The sequence below is a fragment of the Gambusia affinis genome, linkage group LG23 (genome assembly GCF_019740435.1).
Source record: "Gambusia affinis linkage group LG23, SWU_Gaff_1.0, whole genome shotgun sequence".
In the NCBI taxonomy this organism is placed as follows: Eukaryota; Metazoa; Chordata; class Actinopteri; order Cyprinodontiformes; family Poeciliidae; genus Gambusia; species Gambusia affinis.
Window position 1 is genome coordinate 15,841,931 of NC_057890.1, and position 20,834 is coordinate 15,862,764.

Genomic DNA, 20,834 nt, shown 5'->3' on the forward strand with positions numbered 1-20,834 from the left:
AAACACTTTGCTACAGTAACGGCTCTCTGGTCAGGAAGCGCATACAGGTTAATGTACTTCGTGAAATAATCCATTACAACAAGCATGTATCTGTTTCCATGAGTAGTGAGGGGCAATTCTGTGAAATCCATTGCTATTTTTTCAAATGGTTTTGAGACAACAACATGTTTCAAAGGGGCCTGCTGACGGGGCGTTGGCGGGCGCCGTGCCTCGCACACCACACATTCTAAACACCACTCAGTTATATCTCGGGACATGTAAGGCCAGTAGCACCTAGCCTGAGCACACTGTAAAGTCTTTACTGCATCAAAATGTCCAGCAAGAGAATGACCATGTAGTGCCCTGAACACTTCCTTTTGCAGACCACTTGGAACAACAATCTGCACAACAGGATCACCAGGGGGATGTCGAACCTGCCGACAGAGAAGCGAGTCACTGACAATTAGTTTTGGAAACTCTCTCCAAAAATGTCTATGCTCTGCGGAGCACTTCTTTATCTTTGCAAAGGGGGGCCTGTTATTTGTCAGAACCCATTCCAGAACAGTTTTTAACACAGGATCGTTGTTCTGAGCTTGTCTAAGATAGTCAGTGTCTCTGTTCAGGAAGGAGAGATCAATAAGGTGGCCTTGAGCCACCTGGTGGACCGACGCAGTAACCTCCACAGAATTTGGAGTCACCGTTGAAACAAGAGAGGAGTTTGAGGGATGTGATTCAGTAGAACAATCAACAGCTGGGGATGGTCGGCGTGACATTGAGTCAGCATTTGCATGTTTGTGTCCTTGTCTGTGTTCAACAATCCAGTCGTATGGGTCTATTTCAAGGGCCCACCTGGCTCTACGTCCAGTTGGGTCACAGTCCAAAGCCATTTTCCTCAGACTAAGAAGAGGTTTGTGGTCAGTGATGATCCGAAAACGGTGTCCAGTTAAATATTGGCGAAATTGTCTAATAGACCAGACAATAGCCCATAGTTCTCTGTCATAGGTGGACCAACATTTTTCTCTTTTTGTGAGGACATGACTACCGTACGCAATGACATTTTCCATATTCATGTCATTTGTCTGCGATAGTACACACCCAATGGCCACATTTGAAGCATCCGTGAAAAGCAGAAATTCTCGTGAAAAGTCTGGATAAGAGAGAATGGGAGCGCTGCTTAGGGCATGTCGCAAAGCATCAAAAGCACTCTGTTCAGTTTCTGTCCAACAAAATAGTTTCCCTTTTTGTGTGAGTACATGAAGTGGCTGAGACAGTTTTGCATATTGATGGATAAACCGTCTGTAGTAAGAGCACAAACCTAAAAAGGCTCTCACCTCTGTGGGGCTGCTTGGGGTGGGCCACTGTTTTACTTTTTCAACATTTTTGGAATCGGGCCTAAGGCCTCCAGCAGATACAACATGTCCAAGAAAAACCACTTCCTTCTGCGCAAAGTGGCATTTGGAGGGTTTCAGTTTCAGATTGGCTGCTCTGAAGCGGTCAAAGACTTCTCTTAGGTGTTCCAAATGAGCAGAAAAGTTATCACTGTACACAATTACATCATCAAGGTAAACAAGGCACGTTTTCCATGACAGACCTTGTAAAACCAACTGCATCAGATGCTGAAAGGTAGGTGGAGCATTTACTAGTCCCATTGGCATTACATTAAAGTGGTAGAGAGCTCTACCCGTGGTAAAGGCTGTTTTCATTTTATCTTGTTCATCAAGCTGCACTTGCCAATAACCTGATGAAAGGTCCATGGTGCTGAAAACTGAAGAGCCTCTGAGCGCATCCAGTGTGTCATCAGTACGCGGCAAAGGATGAGCGTCTTTAGTGGTGACTGCATTTAAACCCCTATAATCTACACAAAACCGCCATGACCCATCCTTTTTTCTCACCATGACCACAGGGGCAGCCCATGGGCTATGACTGACCTCTATGAGTCCCTTATCCAACATTTCAGTCACCTGTGTTTCAATGATCTCCTGCATTTGTGGTGAGGTGCGATACGCTCGTTTACGAACAGGGGGTGCAGTGCTGGTATCAATTTTGTGCTCTACAATGTCTGTTCGTCCAAAATCATTGGGGTTTTTACTAAAAATGTCCGTGTACTGTAGCAAAAGGTCAATAAGTTGAGACCTTTCCACAGGAGACAAGTGTTCCTCAGTCAGATCAAATGGCACTTGGCCCTGTTGATTGAACTGACTTGAGTTGGTTGTTAAGAGGGTTTGGTCCATGTCAACGCGACATATAGGGGTTGGCTGAAATGGAGTACAGTCCAGACCCACATCCTCTTTAAAGACAGGGAGAAACTGGCCTAGTTCCATCCCAGGTAGTAACCTAACAGGTCCATCGGTTGGGTTCAGAAGACGAACAATAGCAAAACCATTTCTAGCTGTGGATAGAGTACGTGCCACAGAAATGCCACCCAAGTCGACCTGGTAAGGCTCAAGGCAGCCATCATAGACATCAGGAATGTCCACAGTTACCATTGGGGGGCTTAATGACACTTCACAGTTGACTTCACAATGTGGTGGAACCACCACACATTCTGCTATACGTGCAGTGCAGTTCAAGGGAGCCAACTGGGTTTTTCTGAGGAGAGGAATATCCGCTCCATATAAATTGCAAACTCCCCGACCAAAATCCAGAACTGCATTATGGAGTTGTAGAAAGTCCATGCCAAGGAGAGTGCCTTCACTGACATTCCTCGTCACCTGCACATCATGGTGTAAGGTATGTGGGCCCATCTTAAGAGTCACTTCAATGGTGCCTAACGTGTCTAAACTGTGGCCCGTCACTGCTTTCGATAAGACAAAGTTTTTCTTCAAGGGTCTTTTAGCTAGTGCAGGAATAGTCATTCTGGTTTTTTCACTTATAAATGAAATGTGGGAGCCTGAATCCAACATAATGTGTGTTTCAGACCCCTCTAAGATCCCATTAATATACGATGTAAGAGGTGTTTCACTTACTGCTGCCATCATTGTGCTAGGTTCTGGAAGTTCTAGCGGGGTAAATGGGGAACAACCGGGTGGTAGTGACATGCCATTTTCAACTCCGGTAATTCCACCGTCATTTAGGGCTTTATTTAAGTGAGCTGATGAGCGCCCCTCCTCAACAGCTAATGTTCGTTTCCCTGGTAGTATGAGCCATCAGTTGTGTACCCTGGATGGTTATGATCGAAATGGTAGTCAGCTGGTTGGCGATGATACATAGGTGGAGGTGCCATGAATTTTTGGTCCTGAAAAGAGACGTGTTTTCGTCGAGGGCTTTGGCTCCTCTGCCTCCATTCATATTGGTGTCTCCCAGGTGATTGGTGTCTCCCAGGTGAATGCTGACGTCCTCTACTGTCCTCATTGTAGAAGCCATTGGACCGTGAATAATTTTCGTTGCTGGCCCTGAGAGAAGGGGAACCAGATCTATACCCTCTGCTGTATAGATTATCATTTTGATTGCGCCCAGATCGACGTCCATACTCCGGGGAAGGATGGCGAAACTGTCTTGTTGGTGAACGAGAATCTCTGTTATCCAACTTCAACTTTAGTGTCCCTAGTTCTTTACTGAGATCCTTTACAGTACTAGTGAGGTCATGTAAGGCAGTTTTCAGATACGCCTGCTCACTGGAAACAGTATTTACAGAAGGGGATGTGCTCAAATCTTGTGCTGCAGCACCTGGCAATATAGGTGATATTAAACGAGCAGCCTGATGAGCCCGCTCTGCTCGTGCTGCAACCTCAAAAGCCTCCTGAAACGTCTTCACCCCACTCTCGTGGCACTTGATCTGTAGCTGCTGATCCAAACCAGCAATGAAACGGGACATTTTCATGTACTCACTCGCATTTTTCTCAAAATCAGGGAATGCCTCTTTCACTAGACGACATATATCTGCAGCATAGACTTCCATCGCTTCATTTGGCAGCCGATGACGTGCATTGGGAAAAGTCTGAAATGAGGCAATGACATCCTTCTGGCCAAACGCGTCCTGGAGATGCTTTTTGGTAGCTTCAAATGAACTTTGTGTCTCCTTGGGTAAATTATCCCACACTATAAAAAGTTCAGGCGGCAACAGTGTGGGTAATTCCAGAGCCAGATTAGCGTCCAAATCCACGGTACTGTCTTTATAACGAGCTTGCTGAATAACCTCATAGCGGCGAGCCCACAGTGTAAACGACTCACGGCCGTTGTTGGAGAAGGGCGGGGGAAGTGGGATTCCCCTGTTCGAAACAACCGGAATGCGTTGACTGTCCCCAGCCTCACGCTGAAGCTCCCGGCTGGATGTGGCTGGCCTGTCGTCCTCTGACATGGTGAATACAACTGTATAATCCGAGCGAAAACGCCTATGCAACACTGATAGCTAAAAAAAAATAGCAACCGCCGACGCTGTACTTAAGTAACGGCTAGCTTGCGCACGGAAAAGAAAATCCGACAAACCGTGAGAAAAGTCCCAAACTCGACACCGCTGCCACCAGTGTAAGATTCGTGGGTGTCCAGGTACTGTGATTCTCCTTGTAGAATAATCCACAGAAACAATTGAGCTCTTTCTCAATGTCGAACATTTAATTTCTTCTCCGCTCCCAGCCGTTACCACACACCGCCGAAACCCAACGTTCACTCTTCCCCCAACTTCCTTCCGGGGAGCCTTTCACAATAAAACATTTCCAAAACATTTTACATTTTCATAACTCCAATTTTCACTCTTACATTAGTGGTAAAGACATAAATATTCATTCTGTACAATTTTTCTTCAACGTTTATTGGGATATTTAGAACACCTTTGAGAAAATGATTCATAAAATTGTCATGTTACTCCTATCTGTCGATTTATTGCACTGCTCAGTTAAACAAATTTAATTAAAAGCACTGCTGTTAATGAAACATCACAATTTAACAAGTTCTTGAAAGTTTATTTCTGTATTTTAAACATTTTTGAGAAGATGATTTATGAAATTTGGCATGTTATTCCATTCCCTTTCTTTATTTGCGTTGCTTTAATGTATTATAAAGGGCTGTTTTTAATGAAACGTCAAACTTTATTTACATGTGAGCATTTTTATAAATTCTAATAAGAGACCTCTTGTATTAAAATCCATAAATCCTGTGTTCAAGCAACAACAAAAGTCTGGTAAACGGGTCTAACTCTAAAAACACCTGCTGTAGCATCTCTCATCTAATTATGCTAATTAGCTGCAGGTTTGTAACATAATTAGCTGTAAAATGAGCAGCCTGGAGAGAGACCGAGTCCTGAGCTGCTCTTGCATCAGCGTTGTGAAGAGCGGCTCACAGGAAGAAGTTGAAAGGTGAAGATTCGTCAGAGTGCGACGCTTCCTTTTTGTTATCAAACGATGTGAGCAGCTGAGATGTATAAACTCTAGATAGTGTTGAGCAACGAAGAGGTGGGAGTGTTTCAGACCAGACAACCAAAACTTTTTTAATGTAGGCAGTCAATATGAGAACAAAACGTTGACAATGAAAACCTGCTAATTATCTTGCGGGTTTTACAAACCAAAACATTTCAGTTGAAGCTTTGTCAGAACTGTTTACAAACATTTCAGTTTGTAAACAGTTCAGTTGCATTTATGGCGTTGGATTAGGACAATAGGTTCATACTTTAAAATTCTTGAGCGTATTGAAGACATGGGGCTTTACTGTTTTCTTTTGGATCGTTGTCCTGTTTGAACATCCATATGTAAACTAAACTGACATACATAAGCATGATTGACAGCGGTAAGACCTTCCTCTTGGTTCTCATTGGTTATTTTTGAACGAGCGGTGTATCTTTGCAGTAGGACAACATGGAGGAGGCAGAGAAGTTTGATTTCTTTTCTTTTTTTCTCCCCTCCAGGGGGTCTTTTGTGGGCTCTAGTGTCCCTTATATGACAGTAGGCTGACAGCAAAGGGAGAAGACATGCAGCAAATGTCGCCGGGTCCGGGAATCGAACCCACGACGGCCGCGTCGAGGACTCAAGGCCTCCAAATGTGGGTTGCGCCATCCCCTACACCACCACAGCACGCCCCTTGATTTCTTAACTGATTATCTATCTGACAGTTTTAACAAATAAGTAAAAAAAAAATGTTTAGAAAAGTTGCACAGTGAAGCTTTAAGATGCAACGACTTCTTACCCAAATCATTGTTGGAACGTTTCTTTATTTCACGCTCCAAATGCCTCATTAACGCATAAGATGAATGTGACTTTTTTGGATTTTGCATGCATAATTAAGAGGAAATGTACAGTATAAAGTGTAGCCTAATGAGACAGCATGGACCCGAAAGCTGTCTCCTCTGCAGTGCGTGGTATACATCAGAAACAAAGCGGCGTTCGTTTTGGGTTGGCAGACACCCGACGCCCACCAGGGAGCAGAGACGCACACTCAGAGCTCTGACTGTGCCCCTATTCAGATTAGCCTTGATGAGGCTCTGTGCAGAGGAGTTAATGAACAATTGAGACTTTTCTTCTGCTTGAGGATGTGATGATCAACTGCTGTGACTGAAAACTCCCACTCAGTATTACGCTGACTTGTTTGTTCATGTGGCTCCTGGCAGGTAGACGCAGATCCACCAGACACCTTTTTTTTTTCCTCCGTGATCCTCAAACTCCCAAAAAAACATTTGTTCATATTAAGAAATGTCTTTGCTGTTATGTTTAACCCTTTCCAGACACATAGTTGATCTCCACCGGTGTGTAATTTAATCTCAGAATAAATCCAGCTGTTCTGTAAAGGTTTAAGTGGTTTGATCCAAGAAATTACTGAACAACATCTTCAGGACTAAAGCTATACAACTGAAATGGAAGGAAACATACTAGAAGCTGTAAACGATTGAGACTGAGGAGGAGATTCACTTTCCAGAAACTTGAAGGCAGAGACATATGGGTTAGTTCAGAGCAAATTATACTGATGTTAGAGTGGAAGTCAATAGCTGAGTTTCCATTGACCATGTAATTGCACAATTTGGAGTTACAAAAATAAATTTGCTTAATAGAAACACACCAGTTTAAAAAAAAATAAAAATAATACATTTTTTGATAAAAAGCTTTGTTGGTAAGATGTGGTTTTGTGTGTGTGAGCATATTAAAAAGTATTTATTTTGCAAAACTGCAATGGAAAACACCTTTTTTGCACTTTTTTTGAGTCAACATCCAGATGTTGCGACTGGCTCACACCATGAAAAAGACAGGAAGTGGTAGGAGGACGGCATGGCATGTTTTTTATTTACTTATCACCTGAACAAACTTACTCATGTTTGATTTGAATTACCTTTCTTATTTAATGAAAACATTGCAATTGCGAGATAGTTTTTTGTTTCAACATATCAAAGGTTTTACGCTCATTCATGATGAAAATGAAGACAAGAGGAAGACAAGAACTGGAGTTATTTGTGCAGAAATTTTAATCTCTGGATGAGTAAAACGTGCAGAAACCTAAAATGTCTACAAATGTTTAACGGTGATCGATCAGGGAGTACAGATAGTTTTGTCAGGAAATTTAAATGAAGCATTCACATCTTATTTTAGGGGTGTTGTCACATGAAAGTTTGTGCTTCAATCTGTGAGTTTTTGTTGTCGTCTTACAAAGGAATCATTCAGTAACTTCTAACATGATTTTCACGTTGAAATGCTACAATGTCTTGTCGAGACATGAACCCCATTATTTCTGTAAATGTGCCGTATGATCAATTCTCCATTATTGCAGTTTTATTCAGTTTTACACTGAAGAATGAAACTGCAGCTGCAGACGTTTCGGTGTGATTCGACTATCAGATCAAATCTCATGCAAGTCTGGATTCACGGTGGTCCTATAAGAATTTGCATGTTGGAGGCATTCCGGTAATTTAAAGCACAGAAGCAATTAAACTAACGGAAGTCTCGAGGGTTTCCACCTGGTTTGAACCCAAACAAACCCTCTGATCTCTGTTAAGTAGCTGCATTCATATTGCCAGACCTTATCTTTTTAGAATTCAATTATTTTTGAATCCAAGCAGCAGCAACGCAGTCAGAGAGAGCAATCAGTGTAGGATCTTGGACAAGTTGGGGTAGTTTTGGACCGCAGCGGATCGGTGACGTAACACTGCCCCCTCATGGTCAGAGGGACGTGAGAAAATGGAGGTTGTATTTATGCAGTGTGCATTTTTCTGTGGAAAAACACAAATTTATTGTCCCGCATAACTTTTCTTGTCTCTCATTCGTTGAATCAGAGCACCTTCAGGCAAACACAGAGAGAAGGAGCTGCAGGGAAGACTTTTTTTGCCCGTGCCATCTGCCTTCTCCTTATGTGTTGCTCATGTGAAGCAGAAGCAGACCAGAGCTCCAGCTTGCAACTCTGAGCTGCTCCTCTCCTCCAGATTTCACCTGAATGTATTTCTATTTTTGTAAAGTCCAAAAAAAAAACAAGGTGCGTACCGGAAAATGAAATTTAAAGAAAATCTTTAAATTTCACAAACATAAGATTTTGTAGATCGGCCCTATTCAGTTTGTTTTAAATACCAACACTAACATCTTAAAGTATTAATTTTGACTTTTAAAGACCTATTTAAAATTTTCTTTTTTCTCTGTGTAACAATAAGACAACAGAGAAGTTTACACATTTTCAAAAGCAAGAACTGGAGGCACAACTTCATACATATAACATATTTGGAAAACCTACCTCACCAAGAAGCAAAGGAATCACACAATTTCTCTAGCAATTAACGAGCGTAATTCATAGTAATGAGCAATTAACTGGCATAATACTGGTGATATTTGTCTATCACTTTATTAACATAAGTTGGTAGAACTCATTAAATTGGTCAGTCTCTTAAGGGCCGTCTCTTTAAGTTAGCCTAACTTCAATTTGAAAACAAGTTTTAATATGTATTTCGGATCATTGTACTGTTTATAAACCAAAATAGTGTCTGAGAACAAAACTATCACATCCAGTTTCACAATGAAGGAACTTTACCATGAACATGGACTTGGCCAGTGTTGACCAAGAAGGAAGTAAAAACCTTCACTGCCAAGCGTAGACCATCTAAATGTCTTCAGGAGAAAATGTTTATGGCCAGACAAGACCATTTTGGACATAGTTGGAGCCAATGAAAACAAGTATTAAACTGTACCAGCCAAGAATGGTGTTACCAGTGGTTCCAATCAATCAATGAAGTTTATTTGTATAGCACAAAGTGTTTTTCTTCATAAAAACAGAAAACTATCAAAACTTCACCATGTTGATGGTAAAGTGATAGGTATTTCCTAAACCTACATAAAAGAGAACCACAGAAATGAGTTTTCAAGCAGGCTTCTGCAGAAGGAGAAAACACAGCAAACCACTTATTGCAAAACAGAGCAGGAATGGAATGTGGCGTGAGGATTATTCTGAATAGAGAAAGAAAGAGAAGAATACAGAAAATAACTTTCTACACGCAGGTCATTTAGAAAGTATCTCAAGATAAGAAGCAGCTGCAGCTTCAAGGTTTAGGAAAAAAATCTATAGTGAATACTAAATCTATGAATGAAAAGCAAACTGGTAACTACTTATGTAAGAATGATAACAAAACATAATTATTCTAACAAAGTTTCTTCATCTTTAAAATCATGAAAACACATTAAATATTTTGGCAAATGTTTCATTAATTAAGTTTCATTAATTGTGATTCAAAAGCAACTTTAAACAGGTTAGTTGATTTAAAGGAACTCTTGTTTCAGCTGTTCTGCAGCAGCGAAAAGCTCTTCAGCTGATCGAAGACTGATTTTATAACTGTCTTTATGTGACTCTGAAGGTTCAGGTCTGAGTATGGTTTGTAATAGACTGCCTTCAAATCTTCTTACATCATCTCCAATCAACAGAAAAATCCCTGAAAGATGTGGCATCAACTTGAATTCAGTTAAACGTTTGTAGGCTTTGCTTAAACGGTGGATAAACGCCTGTAACTGATCAGCTCTTAGAAGAGCAATTAGGGATCCAGGAATCCCAGGATCTTCTTTATAAACACTGTGTGGACTCTGCAACTTTCTGGAGCACTTTTTGACAAATTTCATACTAACATAGCACTTTCTAATATACAGTCATATTCAATAAATTCGAACATGCGTCCCAATTAGTTTAATTAGTCTGCTTAAAAGTACTTTAGCAGGTAGATTTTTATTTATTTTATTCTAATTTTTTATTAGCTGTAAATAGAAAATGATCAGAATTAACAGAAAAAGGGTTTTCAAAAATCCATCTCTAATTAATTTACAAACATAGTTATAAAGTTCTTGAAATAACTATTAAATAGGTTTGTATATTTATCTCTGTCTTTAAACCTAATTTTCTGACATTAGTTGCTCACTTTTACATTTTTTTGTTCTTAAACCTTCACTATTTTTTTTTTTTTTTTGTTTGATTCATTTTAAAAGGCTGCAGCCTTCAAATATCAGCTAGGAGAGCTGAAATCAACCTGCTGTGGTTGTTATCTGCTTTGGCACCAGAAGAAAACCGAGTATTTATTGCACATATTCAGTATCAAAGAACACGAGAGGCTGTGGAGGAGAAAGCAGAGTCTTAATCGAGATACTTTAAATGGTCTTCACTTTGATTCAAAAGTTGCTCTTTCTTCAATCTCTCTGGATATTGTTGTTTGTAGAAAGATGGTTGTAGCTTGGAGAAAAATATTTGTTAGGTAAACTGAGACAAGAAGAAAGTTTTCAAGAGATTCAGAAAAAAACTAACTAGTTAGAATTTTAAGTTTTCAGATCAACTAATATGTAAAAATAATGATGACACTGCAAGAAAATACATTTTATCAAGTAATTTTTTGTCAAGTTTCTGGTGCAAATATCTTAGTGTGTTTGAAATAAGACAAAACTAACTTGCAAGTAACTTTATTCTTTATTCTTTTTCATTTTATAAGTATAAAATCTGCCAGTGGAACTAAATATGAGGAATTATTGATTTGAAACAAGCTTCTGTGTTGCTAAAAAGTTACTTATAAATTAGTTTTTTCATATTTCAGGTAAATTAAGATATTAGCACTGGAAACAAGGTCAAAAATGCCTGGTAAGATTTTGTACATGTTGAACCAAGAAATTAAATCATAACTAAACCACAAATGAACTTTTTTTTTTAAATAAAAGATGTATTAATTGTGTCATCAGTTTGCTAAATTGTGTTTCTGTGCAAATTGTGACATTTTTGTGTAAACTTTTTTTTAGTTCTGCAATATTTGATCCAAAATGGTCTCAGTTCTGCCCTCTTCAGGCCGAGTGGTTGAACGATTGACGTGTAAAGTACTTTACGGTCTATTGGACTTGACAAAGTGTTATACAAGTGCAGGAAAGTTATCACTTTATTTTTCAGAGCATTTTATATCCTTATGAGAACCTACAAGTTCAGGTTTTAATAGAGAAAAAATTTGATTTTGTGACAGTAATAAGAAAAGATATTACGAGCAATCTGTGATTCAGTTGGAAAGGTCAATAATATGGCATTTCTCTTGGTTTATTTTAAGTTAATCCAATGTGATTGGCTTTTTCTGCCTCATAAAGGTTTGTGTTCCCAGGTGGAGACTGTTCTGATTTATTATTATTATTATTATTATTATGATCAGTCTGGCAGCATTCAGCTTCATCACTCATGCGATAAAGCATTCACTTGTATCAACTGAAAAGAGAGAAAAGAAAGAAAAGTCACCCAGTGAGTCCGGACCTCCTTCTAGTGGCTGAGAGAGAAGTTCAGCCAGGAGGGCAAAAGCTCTCCCAAAAACTGATGATTTCCAGATGGAAACCAGACTGTCTGGCCTTAACGGGGAACACACTCACACACACACCCACACACACACACACACACACACTCAAAATCAAGGAGGGAGTGTGAAATTTGACAGTGGGAGGAGGAAATATAAAATCCTGCACAATAGAATTGCAGAAGTTATTTTTGTCATGATTGCAGTGAGTTTGACAAGTAAAGTGTGTGTGTTGATTTGTGTTTGAGGATCATCAGCATGGCGCGGAGGTGGTGGACTCTTCTCGCCATCGTTTACCTGTCCAGCCTGCAAGCGGCCGCTCGGCACCAGAGGAAAGGTAGGACCACGTTCCTTAGAAAAAATAAATACACACCGCTTTAATCCTGCCGCTTTAAAACTTTTCACTGATGTTATTGAGAAGAATTATCTTAGAAAATTCAACCGGAATCGTTTTCAAAAGCTACAAACATATAATAGAATAGAAATAAACCATAAATAATGATAACTTGGTCTCAGATGTGCTGCTGTGAAAGAATGTGTTTATCTTCTGGAGTAATTGGGAACACTTGACACTCAGCTCTCAGCTTCCAAAGAAAAATGACTGGCTTGTTGTTACTGGATACAGACGCTCAGGAAATTCCTGTCCTAATATTCACATCACTCAAAGTCTTTTGACAACACCACTGATAAAATATCAAAATATTTACTTCGGTTTTCAATATTTTACATCTTTTTTTCTAGATAAAGATAAAACTTTCTATAATTTATTTTCAGAAAATAGCTTCTCTTCTCCAGTTTTACAAAAAATCTAGATGTTTAAACGACTATGACGCCTTATAATTTTCAAGTTTTCTTTATACTAAAGTGCAAATAATCTCTGTAGTTTGATTGTTGTGTTTCCACGGTTACCACCTGATTTTACTCTGATTTTGAGCTTGGTTTAATGACAATGTTTTCCTCCTGTTGGTTGAAAACATTCACTTTGGAAAAACTTAATTAATCAGATTTATTTATTCACTTTTATGTTCAAATAAAGTGAATATTTCTTTTCATAAATAAAAGCAAATTTGCTCTTTAGTTCCCTCCAGCTAAGCTGTGTAACGTTGAGTAACGTACAGATCAGATTCTCTGTTATTTATTCTGGTCTCTCCTTAATTTTAACTTTAATTTTATCTGTAGGTATTTTATTAACACACCGTGCAGACTGGAGGTATTTTTAAGATATTTTTAAATTCAGAGGGGTATAGTTTGTGCTGCTGCAACAAGTACATTTCTGCTCTGTGGGATTAAGAAAACACTGTTCTGTTTTGGTGCATGCTGCCAGTTGATGCATTTAAAGACTGAAAGCTGCATGTTTTTAGCTTGACCTTTCCCCTTTGACCCACTGATTCTAATCTCTGGCTGTTTGAATCATTAATAATATGCTATACATACATAAATATGTATTTATGTCACGTAAAGTTACCGTTTTGTCGTCGTGCTCCTCATTTATCATCAACATTATCTGATGCTTTCTGATGACCGCCCTTCTGAAAACTTTCTGGATGCCTTTTTATATATTTTATCATGGTTTTTATTCTGCATTTCTGCTCTCTTGTTGATATTTCTTTGCCTTTTAAATCACAAAACTCTAAAGTTTCAGGCACTTATGTTTTGTAGCACCAGGAACATCGATGAGTCTTCGGCAAGTTTTAACAAAATGAACTTAAAACCAAACGTGTCTGTTGTTGCTCTGAGCTGCAACAGGAAATCTCAATAATAAAGAAGTAAAGTAGTTGCACATATTTGTTCTCAATCGTCCCTCATTGTCAGTTCTCCCTGCAATTCAGTCTGACTTTATTGCAGCTCACTCTCTTACAGATTGGACTCACACTGGGCGTATTGATGCTGCAGCCTGTGTTTGCTCTGAAAACGCTTGAATTTGTATCCGAGTCACAAGAATGTCGCCACTTGACAGGATTTTAACACTCATCTGAGGTGAATTGAAATGCAGAAGATGAGCTGCTGCCGTGAGGATTTAATTCTCCTCTCTGTCCTTTTCACCTTTCTGGACTTCTTTCTTTTTTATTAATCCATTCGTCAGTTTTTGTTTTCTTTTGTCTTGTCAAAAGAAAACAGAAAAAACATCCCAGTAGCCAGGAGTTCTGTTTAGCCCGGCTTATTAATGCATCATTGTTGTTCTCTCATCTCCTTGCAAGCAGTTAGCAGGAGATTACAAGCTCCCTGCTTCCACATAATGACATGCAGGGGAAGTCTGCACATACAAACATTGATTGTGTGGTGAACTGGAGGACAGAAGGAAACCAAAACAAAACCATCAGAATCAAGATGGGAGCCGAGTCAAAGGGATCAGACATCTGGGCTGAAATTTATTCTGAGAACAGCCACTTACCGGTAAATGTGTTTGTTTCCTGAATTGGCATGGCCAAGATTTTATATTTTTGTTTTTATAGAGCATTTTAAGGGTTGTAGAAAGTGTTTTATACTATAAATGAAAACAGGTGGCAATGAATAACAAGTCAAAAGAAAAAGAGTTTCAAATTGTATAAAGATGTTTAAAGGGCTGAGGAAATGTAGTTGTGTTAATATAACTGTATATAGACATAAGTAAGTATTACTGGTATAATTTCTAGTGCAGATATTTCAATCCACTTAAAATACAACAAAACTAACTTGCATGTCATTTTTCAGCATGAAATGGGAGCTTGTTTTAAGTCAGTAACTCCTGGAGAAAGTTTTAGTTTCACCTGCAGATTATTTCACTATTGAAATAATCTGCAAATATTTTGTTACAAGTGAAATAATTTGAAATAATAAACTTTTTCATGCATATTACAGAATTATTTACTTAAAACAAGTTTCTTTTGAGTTAATTTGGTCTTTATTTCAAGTCTAATAAGATATTTGCTCTAAAAACTACAACAAAAATACTTTGTAAAATGCTGTTTCTTTCAGTGTAGCACACACACATCTAATTCCTATTCAGAGAGACCAGAGGAAACTGGAGTACCCAGAGAAACCCACCATGCTCAGAGTAAACATGCATCTCCATGCAGAAAGACCAGAAGATTCAAACCTAGAATCTTTCTGCAGCACTGCTGCTATATTCAGTTATGCTATTTTTCTTTACGATTTATTGTGATTTTGTTGTATAAAATAGAAATTTAAAAAAATGCAACTCACTCCAGTCTTTTTGAGATCTCATCCCTGCAGCGAGTTCTGGATAAGAAGTAATCTTTAACCTGCCAGTTTGTTGCCCTGGGCAACAACCAATAACATTTTGGTTTGCGTCATAAAAAAAAAAATGTATGTTTACTCTACTGCTGAGTTAGCTGCTATCGCTTCTCTTTATGTGCTGCAATCACCCTGAGAAGGTTTGTGCTGATCAATTTTATATTTTTATGTCTAAATCCTCAGAAATATTTCGATTCTGAATTTCATTGCATTTGGGTTCAGTGATGTTTGTTATTCCTGTGTTTTTATTTACTTTTTCAGCTTTTTTTTTAGCGCTCACTTGTTTTTTTTCTTGATATTGTTTATGGTTGTTTTCCATGTCAGCCTTCTTCAGCTGCAGCACATCCACCTAATTAAACTCACCTGGTCCTTGTCTCAGTAATCACTCCTCCCTCTATAAATGCCAAAGCTCTGAGCGTTGGAATTTAATGGAATACTAGAGTATTCCATTAAAATAGATTTTTGTAGATTATTTTTCCTGCATGTGAGGCTACACCACTTCATCCGATGCTGTAACGTGTTGTTTAAAAATTAGATCTGTTTTATACGTTATATGAATTATGTTCCCAGTTTAATAACTTTCCTAAAAGTCAAAATTCTGCATCATGATCCTCCACAAGTGATTGAAGTCTTCAAGAATGTGAAATTTGTTTTCTGACAGTTACAGAGGGAACATCAACCTTGGTTTTTTTTTGTTTTTGTTTGTTTATTTTGTAAAGTATCCTAGGATTTTTCTGTTTTGTTTCTGTGAATTAACACTGGCAGAATGTAAAATTAAGCAGCGATTCCATGAGCAGCAAAGTGTTTTCTCACTATTTACCATCCATTGATGCATAAAGCTGGAGTTTTTATTCTACATTCATCCAGTAGTTTAGGTAGACACTGTATGGGATTACATTAATACCAAAATGTTTATCTTTAATGATGAACTTGGTGACTGTAAAACATGTTTTCCCTGGTTGTGCCAATAACTAGAAACTTATCTGTGGTGTTTTATCTCTCTTCTGAACATTCATTTTGTCACAACAATGAAGAATTTAACTTTGGGGAGCAGAAAAATCCTTTGCTGTACTTTCCACATGTAATACTCTATCTTTGCTATTACATAAGTCAGCTGGTTGTAAGATTGAAGTCCTGAGACAAAAAACTTTGATAATATAAAACATTTAAGTGCAAGACAACATTGTGAATAGAATCAATAGAAAACAGGACAAATATTTACCATTATGGCTTGCAGTAAAATAGTCTCAGCATAAATCTTTTTTTATAGTCACTCATTATGTGAACCTACAATAAAACCATATATCTCTTTATTCTTTGGAAGTGGGGAAGGTTGAAAAATCTGAGATGAAAAAAGCAATTGTTTTCCCCAGTGTAGCTCTTTAGCACTCTGTCAGACATCTGTTGCTTCATTAGGTGGCAGGATGTTGGTGTAATGCTGCACAGATGACTTTTGACCTCTGTCTGCTGCTGGTTCCCGTCTGCTTTCTGTTCTCTATATTTAGAAAATGTGGAGGTTCAAAGGCAGATCTGGTGAGGCTTTTTGTCTTCATTTAAAAGAATCATGGAGAATCCGTCCTGATGCATGAGCTGCTGCACCACTGGATGATGCACGACTTCCAGAGCTTTAATATTTTTCTCTGGCTGCGTCTGCGGGGGTGAGGACGCATGCTGAGGATTGAAGGTCGGGAAGTTTCCGTACCAGAGCTGCTGCCTTGTTCTGCATTTTAAGTCATTTCCTAGATTGGTGGTTATTACCTTTTACATCTGGGTTATGGGGTTAGTACAGTTTGTCTTTCAGTTAAGATAAAGTTATGAAGGAGAGCTTAAAGATATATTTACCATGAGGCATAATTAGGTGCAGTGGTGACCCATAAAAATCCAGAGAATAATGATCTTATTATACATTTTCCTATATATATATATATTTTTTTTGTGATTTATTCAGGAGGGTTTCCCCTAAAACTTTTGCTAAGCCCGGTGCTCTGAGCGCTAGGGCAGTCATTCGCCTCGTTTTTGAGTTTTAAAAATGTTTAAAGTTGACTGGAAATTTGAAAATATCACCTGATAGTTATGCATTTTTGGAAGACTGGAAGATTTATGCCTAAACACCAACTATAAAGTCTTTTAAAAAGGCAATAATTCAAAAGCAACTTAGAGAAATTTAACAATGCCAAGCCTGGTGGGGGCACAAGTAAAGCCTGTTGGCCCCCCAGGCTTATAGTACACTGAGGGAAACGATGATTGAGTATCAGGTGTAGCGTAGAAGCTTTGTTTGTGTTTTTGTGATACTGATGGAAACGGTATTGGTTTCTCATCATCTTCTTGTTCAAAGAGTTGTAGCAAATATGTGAATAAAGTGTTTGGATTCTAAAGTAGTTCAATTTAATAAATCAAACACAGGTATTTTAATGAAGAAGAACACGTTTTTGCACTTTTATAGCTTAATTCTTGGAGAATTGGGCTACAAATGTATATCTAATCTCATATAACGCAAGAAAATACATAAATTACATATTGGCTTACTCATAACTTAAAGTGTTTTGTAAATGGACTCTACCTGAGTGGTTCAAACATCCTGCCTATGGTTTTGTCGAGAGCTTTCAGATAAACTGTGGATTACACATAATGGGTCATGATTTGGACAATCATCATCCTGACGCTGGTACACAGGGAGAAAGATGTTCTGCACATCCTACATGTTTTAGCTGTTAAAGAAAAAGCCGAAAGCACCGACTGGAACCGCACCAAGCTGAAGTCGGGTCCACTTGGTCCATTACATGAGGATTTGGCTGACCTCATAACTGTAAACTGGAGCTAAACGTGTCTGTCTGGCACAAACGCAGAGCTAACACGGTGGATTTATGAGCCGATGCGTTGTTGTAGAAGAGCTGGGTCCAAATTCAGATGAGACCCAATGCTTTTTATTTTGCCTCGTCAATATTTGGGTATTTTTGTAAAACAAATATGGAGAGTGAGAGACCGAAGAAAACCAGAAAACATGACGCAGTGGATTATAACGGCAGAATATCCAGAAAATGTAGAAAACTTTCCTTCATTTTAATTGGTTAGAAAGCAACAGAAGGAGGAGCTTGCCCATGGTGTCATGTATGCTCTTTATTATTATTATTAAAGCTGAAAATGTCACAGTGAACTGAATATTGTGGTCTTAACGTTGTGAGACCTTAGACGCCACACACATCATTGTGTTTTCTGTAAAAACACAACTCATATCAATATTATATCCCATTCAGCTTATTTATCAACATTAAAACATCCATTTTCCAGGATGGTAATCAACATGTTTGATGAAGTCCTTGGCTAACATTTACTTGTTCCGTTTTATTTTGATATGACTCTTTGATACCTCGGTGCGGATCTAGTTAACTCCGTGAATGTGGTGCTTTCATAACAAGTTGTGTTGCTGCTCTGAGCATCATCTGTGTGTGTCGACATCATCTGCAGAGCAGGTCACATGATTCAGTCAGGAAATGAACGTAACTACAATAAGTGAAGAACAAGGTTTTTGTTTTTTTATTTCAATAGAAATTTAATCTTTTTTATTTTTCCCAGTTTCCCTCTTTGCATTATCTGTCTTCTTGCTATCGGCTGCCCTGAAGTGTCTTGTTTCACCACCATTCACAACTTTCTGTTCCTGTTTTGGTTACTAATAGCTCCCTTTGATTTGGCATTATATACTTCCACAGTTAAAGTGATTCTTGCCAGAAGCCACTTCAAATGCCAATAGTGTCATTATGTAACATTGCTACTGGGATGCCCACTGAAGCTTGCCATTTAGTCATAAATTAAAGCAGGAATTGCAGCTCCTGCAGCCCTGAGATGTTACGGATGAAAGGTCCAAAGAAAACCATCAGTTTAAAGGTTACATCAATGAAATGCAACAAAAAGACATTTAAATCCAATCTGAATATTGTGCATATTTACTCTGCTCTAAATTGTCAGATCCTGGGTGCTGTGTCCTGCGAATATGTTCAACATTTGGACTGGAAATGGCAGATTTTAACCCATTTCTGATTGTTTCTGCAACAAATGAGGCAGCAGGTGTTTAATTCCACCTATATCAGATTATTGGTTCCAAAGCAGATATTATTTTCTCTGGAAGCATCAACTATAATGCCACTCATACAGCAGCATCCACGTATCGGGTCAAAGACCAATTACCCTCCTCTCAGCTGGACCCAGAGCCTCTGCCACCCGCTTCATCATATTTAAACTGTAATGAATCTGTGTTTGTTCGACCTACGGCCCACCCACTCCCTCGCCTCGCTAAATAATGTGCCACTAAATTTCTTAAACACAGCTTGCCTAATTGAATTTCCTGTCGTCCAGCTCTGTTTCCGTCTGCGTACTTGATAAAGCGTGGGGCGTACTCCCTGATCAATCCCACCTTCCTGCACTCAGAGGAGGACGCTAAGCTGCTGTTTGAGGTCAGTTTGGATCTTCGGATCAGGCTTAGTCAATCGGTTGAAACTTCGGAAATATGTGGCTATTCGAGCACTTCCTGAATTTTTGTTCCTTTGCAGATTCTTCTTGCCGGAATGCAGATCCAAGGGGAAGAGCGCCCCCTGCTGATCCCAGATGAGGAGCTGGCCTCCCTGAGAAGCGTGAAAACACTAGAAGTTATCTGCGAGGATGTGCTGCCGAAGAAGCTTTCCGATATCCGCCGCCTTATGGCGGACCTGGCCCAGCGGCGGCGACCGCTCAGCTGGCAGGACTTTGAGAGAACGGTGCTGACTTTAGTCTACAGCTCACAGATACTCAGTCAGATCAGCAACCAGCACCAGAAGGAGCTGTGGATGGAGACACTGGTGCAACTGGTCCGTGCTGTTCAACGAGACCTCACACCGTCCTGAGAAAAACTGAGCTTCCGTCTCTATGCTTTATGGTTCTGTTAGTTTAATACAACAACTTATTAGGGGCAATATAGATAATATGGATAGAAAAAGAAGAAATAAATTTCTGCCAAAAATCTCAGAAATGTTGAGAATTACCTCAGAAATCTTCAAGAAGAAACAAGGACATTTCTAAAATAGTAAAATTTTAACTTTAATGGCTGCAGTAGTTTGACCTTTGCCCTGCCTGTTTGATGTCTTCAAATAACGTTCAATGTTTTTCTCTGTCTAAAAACGATTTCTCAGCTCATTTCAACCACTTCCAAAAGCTATTTTACATAAAAAGCGAATAGACTCTCAGCGCATCAATAACCTTGATTGCTCATTTAAGGAAACGAAGAAACGTCTGAATGTTTGCTTCAAAGGGCCCAATTTTTCCCCACTTAATGCTGGGAAAGAGATTTCTTCTAATAAGGTTTTGTGGATTACTTATTTCAGAGTTGATGGAGGGAAGTTACAGATCTTTTGAGTGGTTTCCTCTCCTTCATGGAATTAGTTTTGCTTTTGCTTTCACTTTAATTTTTTTTCAAGGATAGATCTGGACCAAGTGAAAAAAAAAGGAAAGAAAAAAAGACTCGGCATTCTCAGCCCCCTATACAATTTAGCTGCATAGGGGGAATAACATGGGTGCTTATTGTGCGGCATTTAGTGTGAAAACAACAAAATAACACAACAATAAAGGATTTACAAAATGTTAACCCCTTCATAAACTAGAAATTTTGTGCACAAATAAAATAAGAATATTTGAGGGGTCAAGACGGAGCTTTCCTTTATATGAAAATTGCATCAGGTAGCACGGTGGGGGTGGAATCATGCTGTGGGTTTAACTGCCAGTAACACTGGAACATTGCATTAACTGGGTGGAAAACGATGACATTGAATTCATTAACTTTGTCTCGCATCTACAGCTTGGTGGCTGAAACGTGGACAAAATTCTGCATTCTCAGCAGCTTATTTCTGAATGGAATAACATTAAATTCAGGATTTACCTTATAGAAATATAAAGTTATGTCTTAAAA

At 38.9% G+C, this 20,834-nt stretch overlaps 1 protein-coding gene across 1 annotated transcript in view; it reads left to right on the top strand.

Annotated features, from left to right (window-relative positions):
• Nucleotides 1-20,513, top strand: part of LOC122826638 (protein FAM180A) — a 39,955-nt gene extending 19,442 nt beyond the window's left edge. The window contains exons 3-7 of the mRNA XM_044108761.1: nt 11,917-12,005; nt 12,253-12,334; nt 12,872-12,878; nt 19,253-19,350; nt 19,447-20,513. Coding sequence (XP_043964696.1) covers nt 11,917-12,005; nt 12,253-12,334; nt 12,872-12,878; nt 19,253-19,350; nt 19,447-19,776 — 606 coding nt within the window. The 3' untranslated portion in view covers nt 19,777-20,513. The remainder of the gene's footprint in view (nt 1-11,916; nt 12,006-12,252; nt 12,335-12,871; nt 12,879-19,252; nt 19,351-19,446) is intronic.
• Nucleotides 20,514-20,834: the final 321 nt, after the last annotated feature.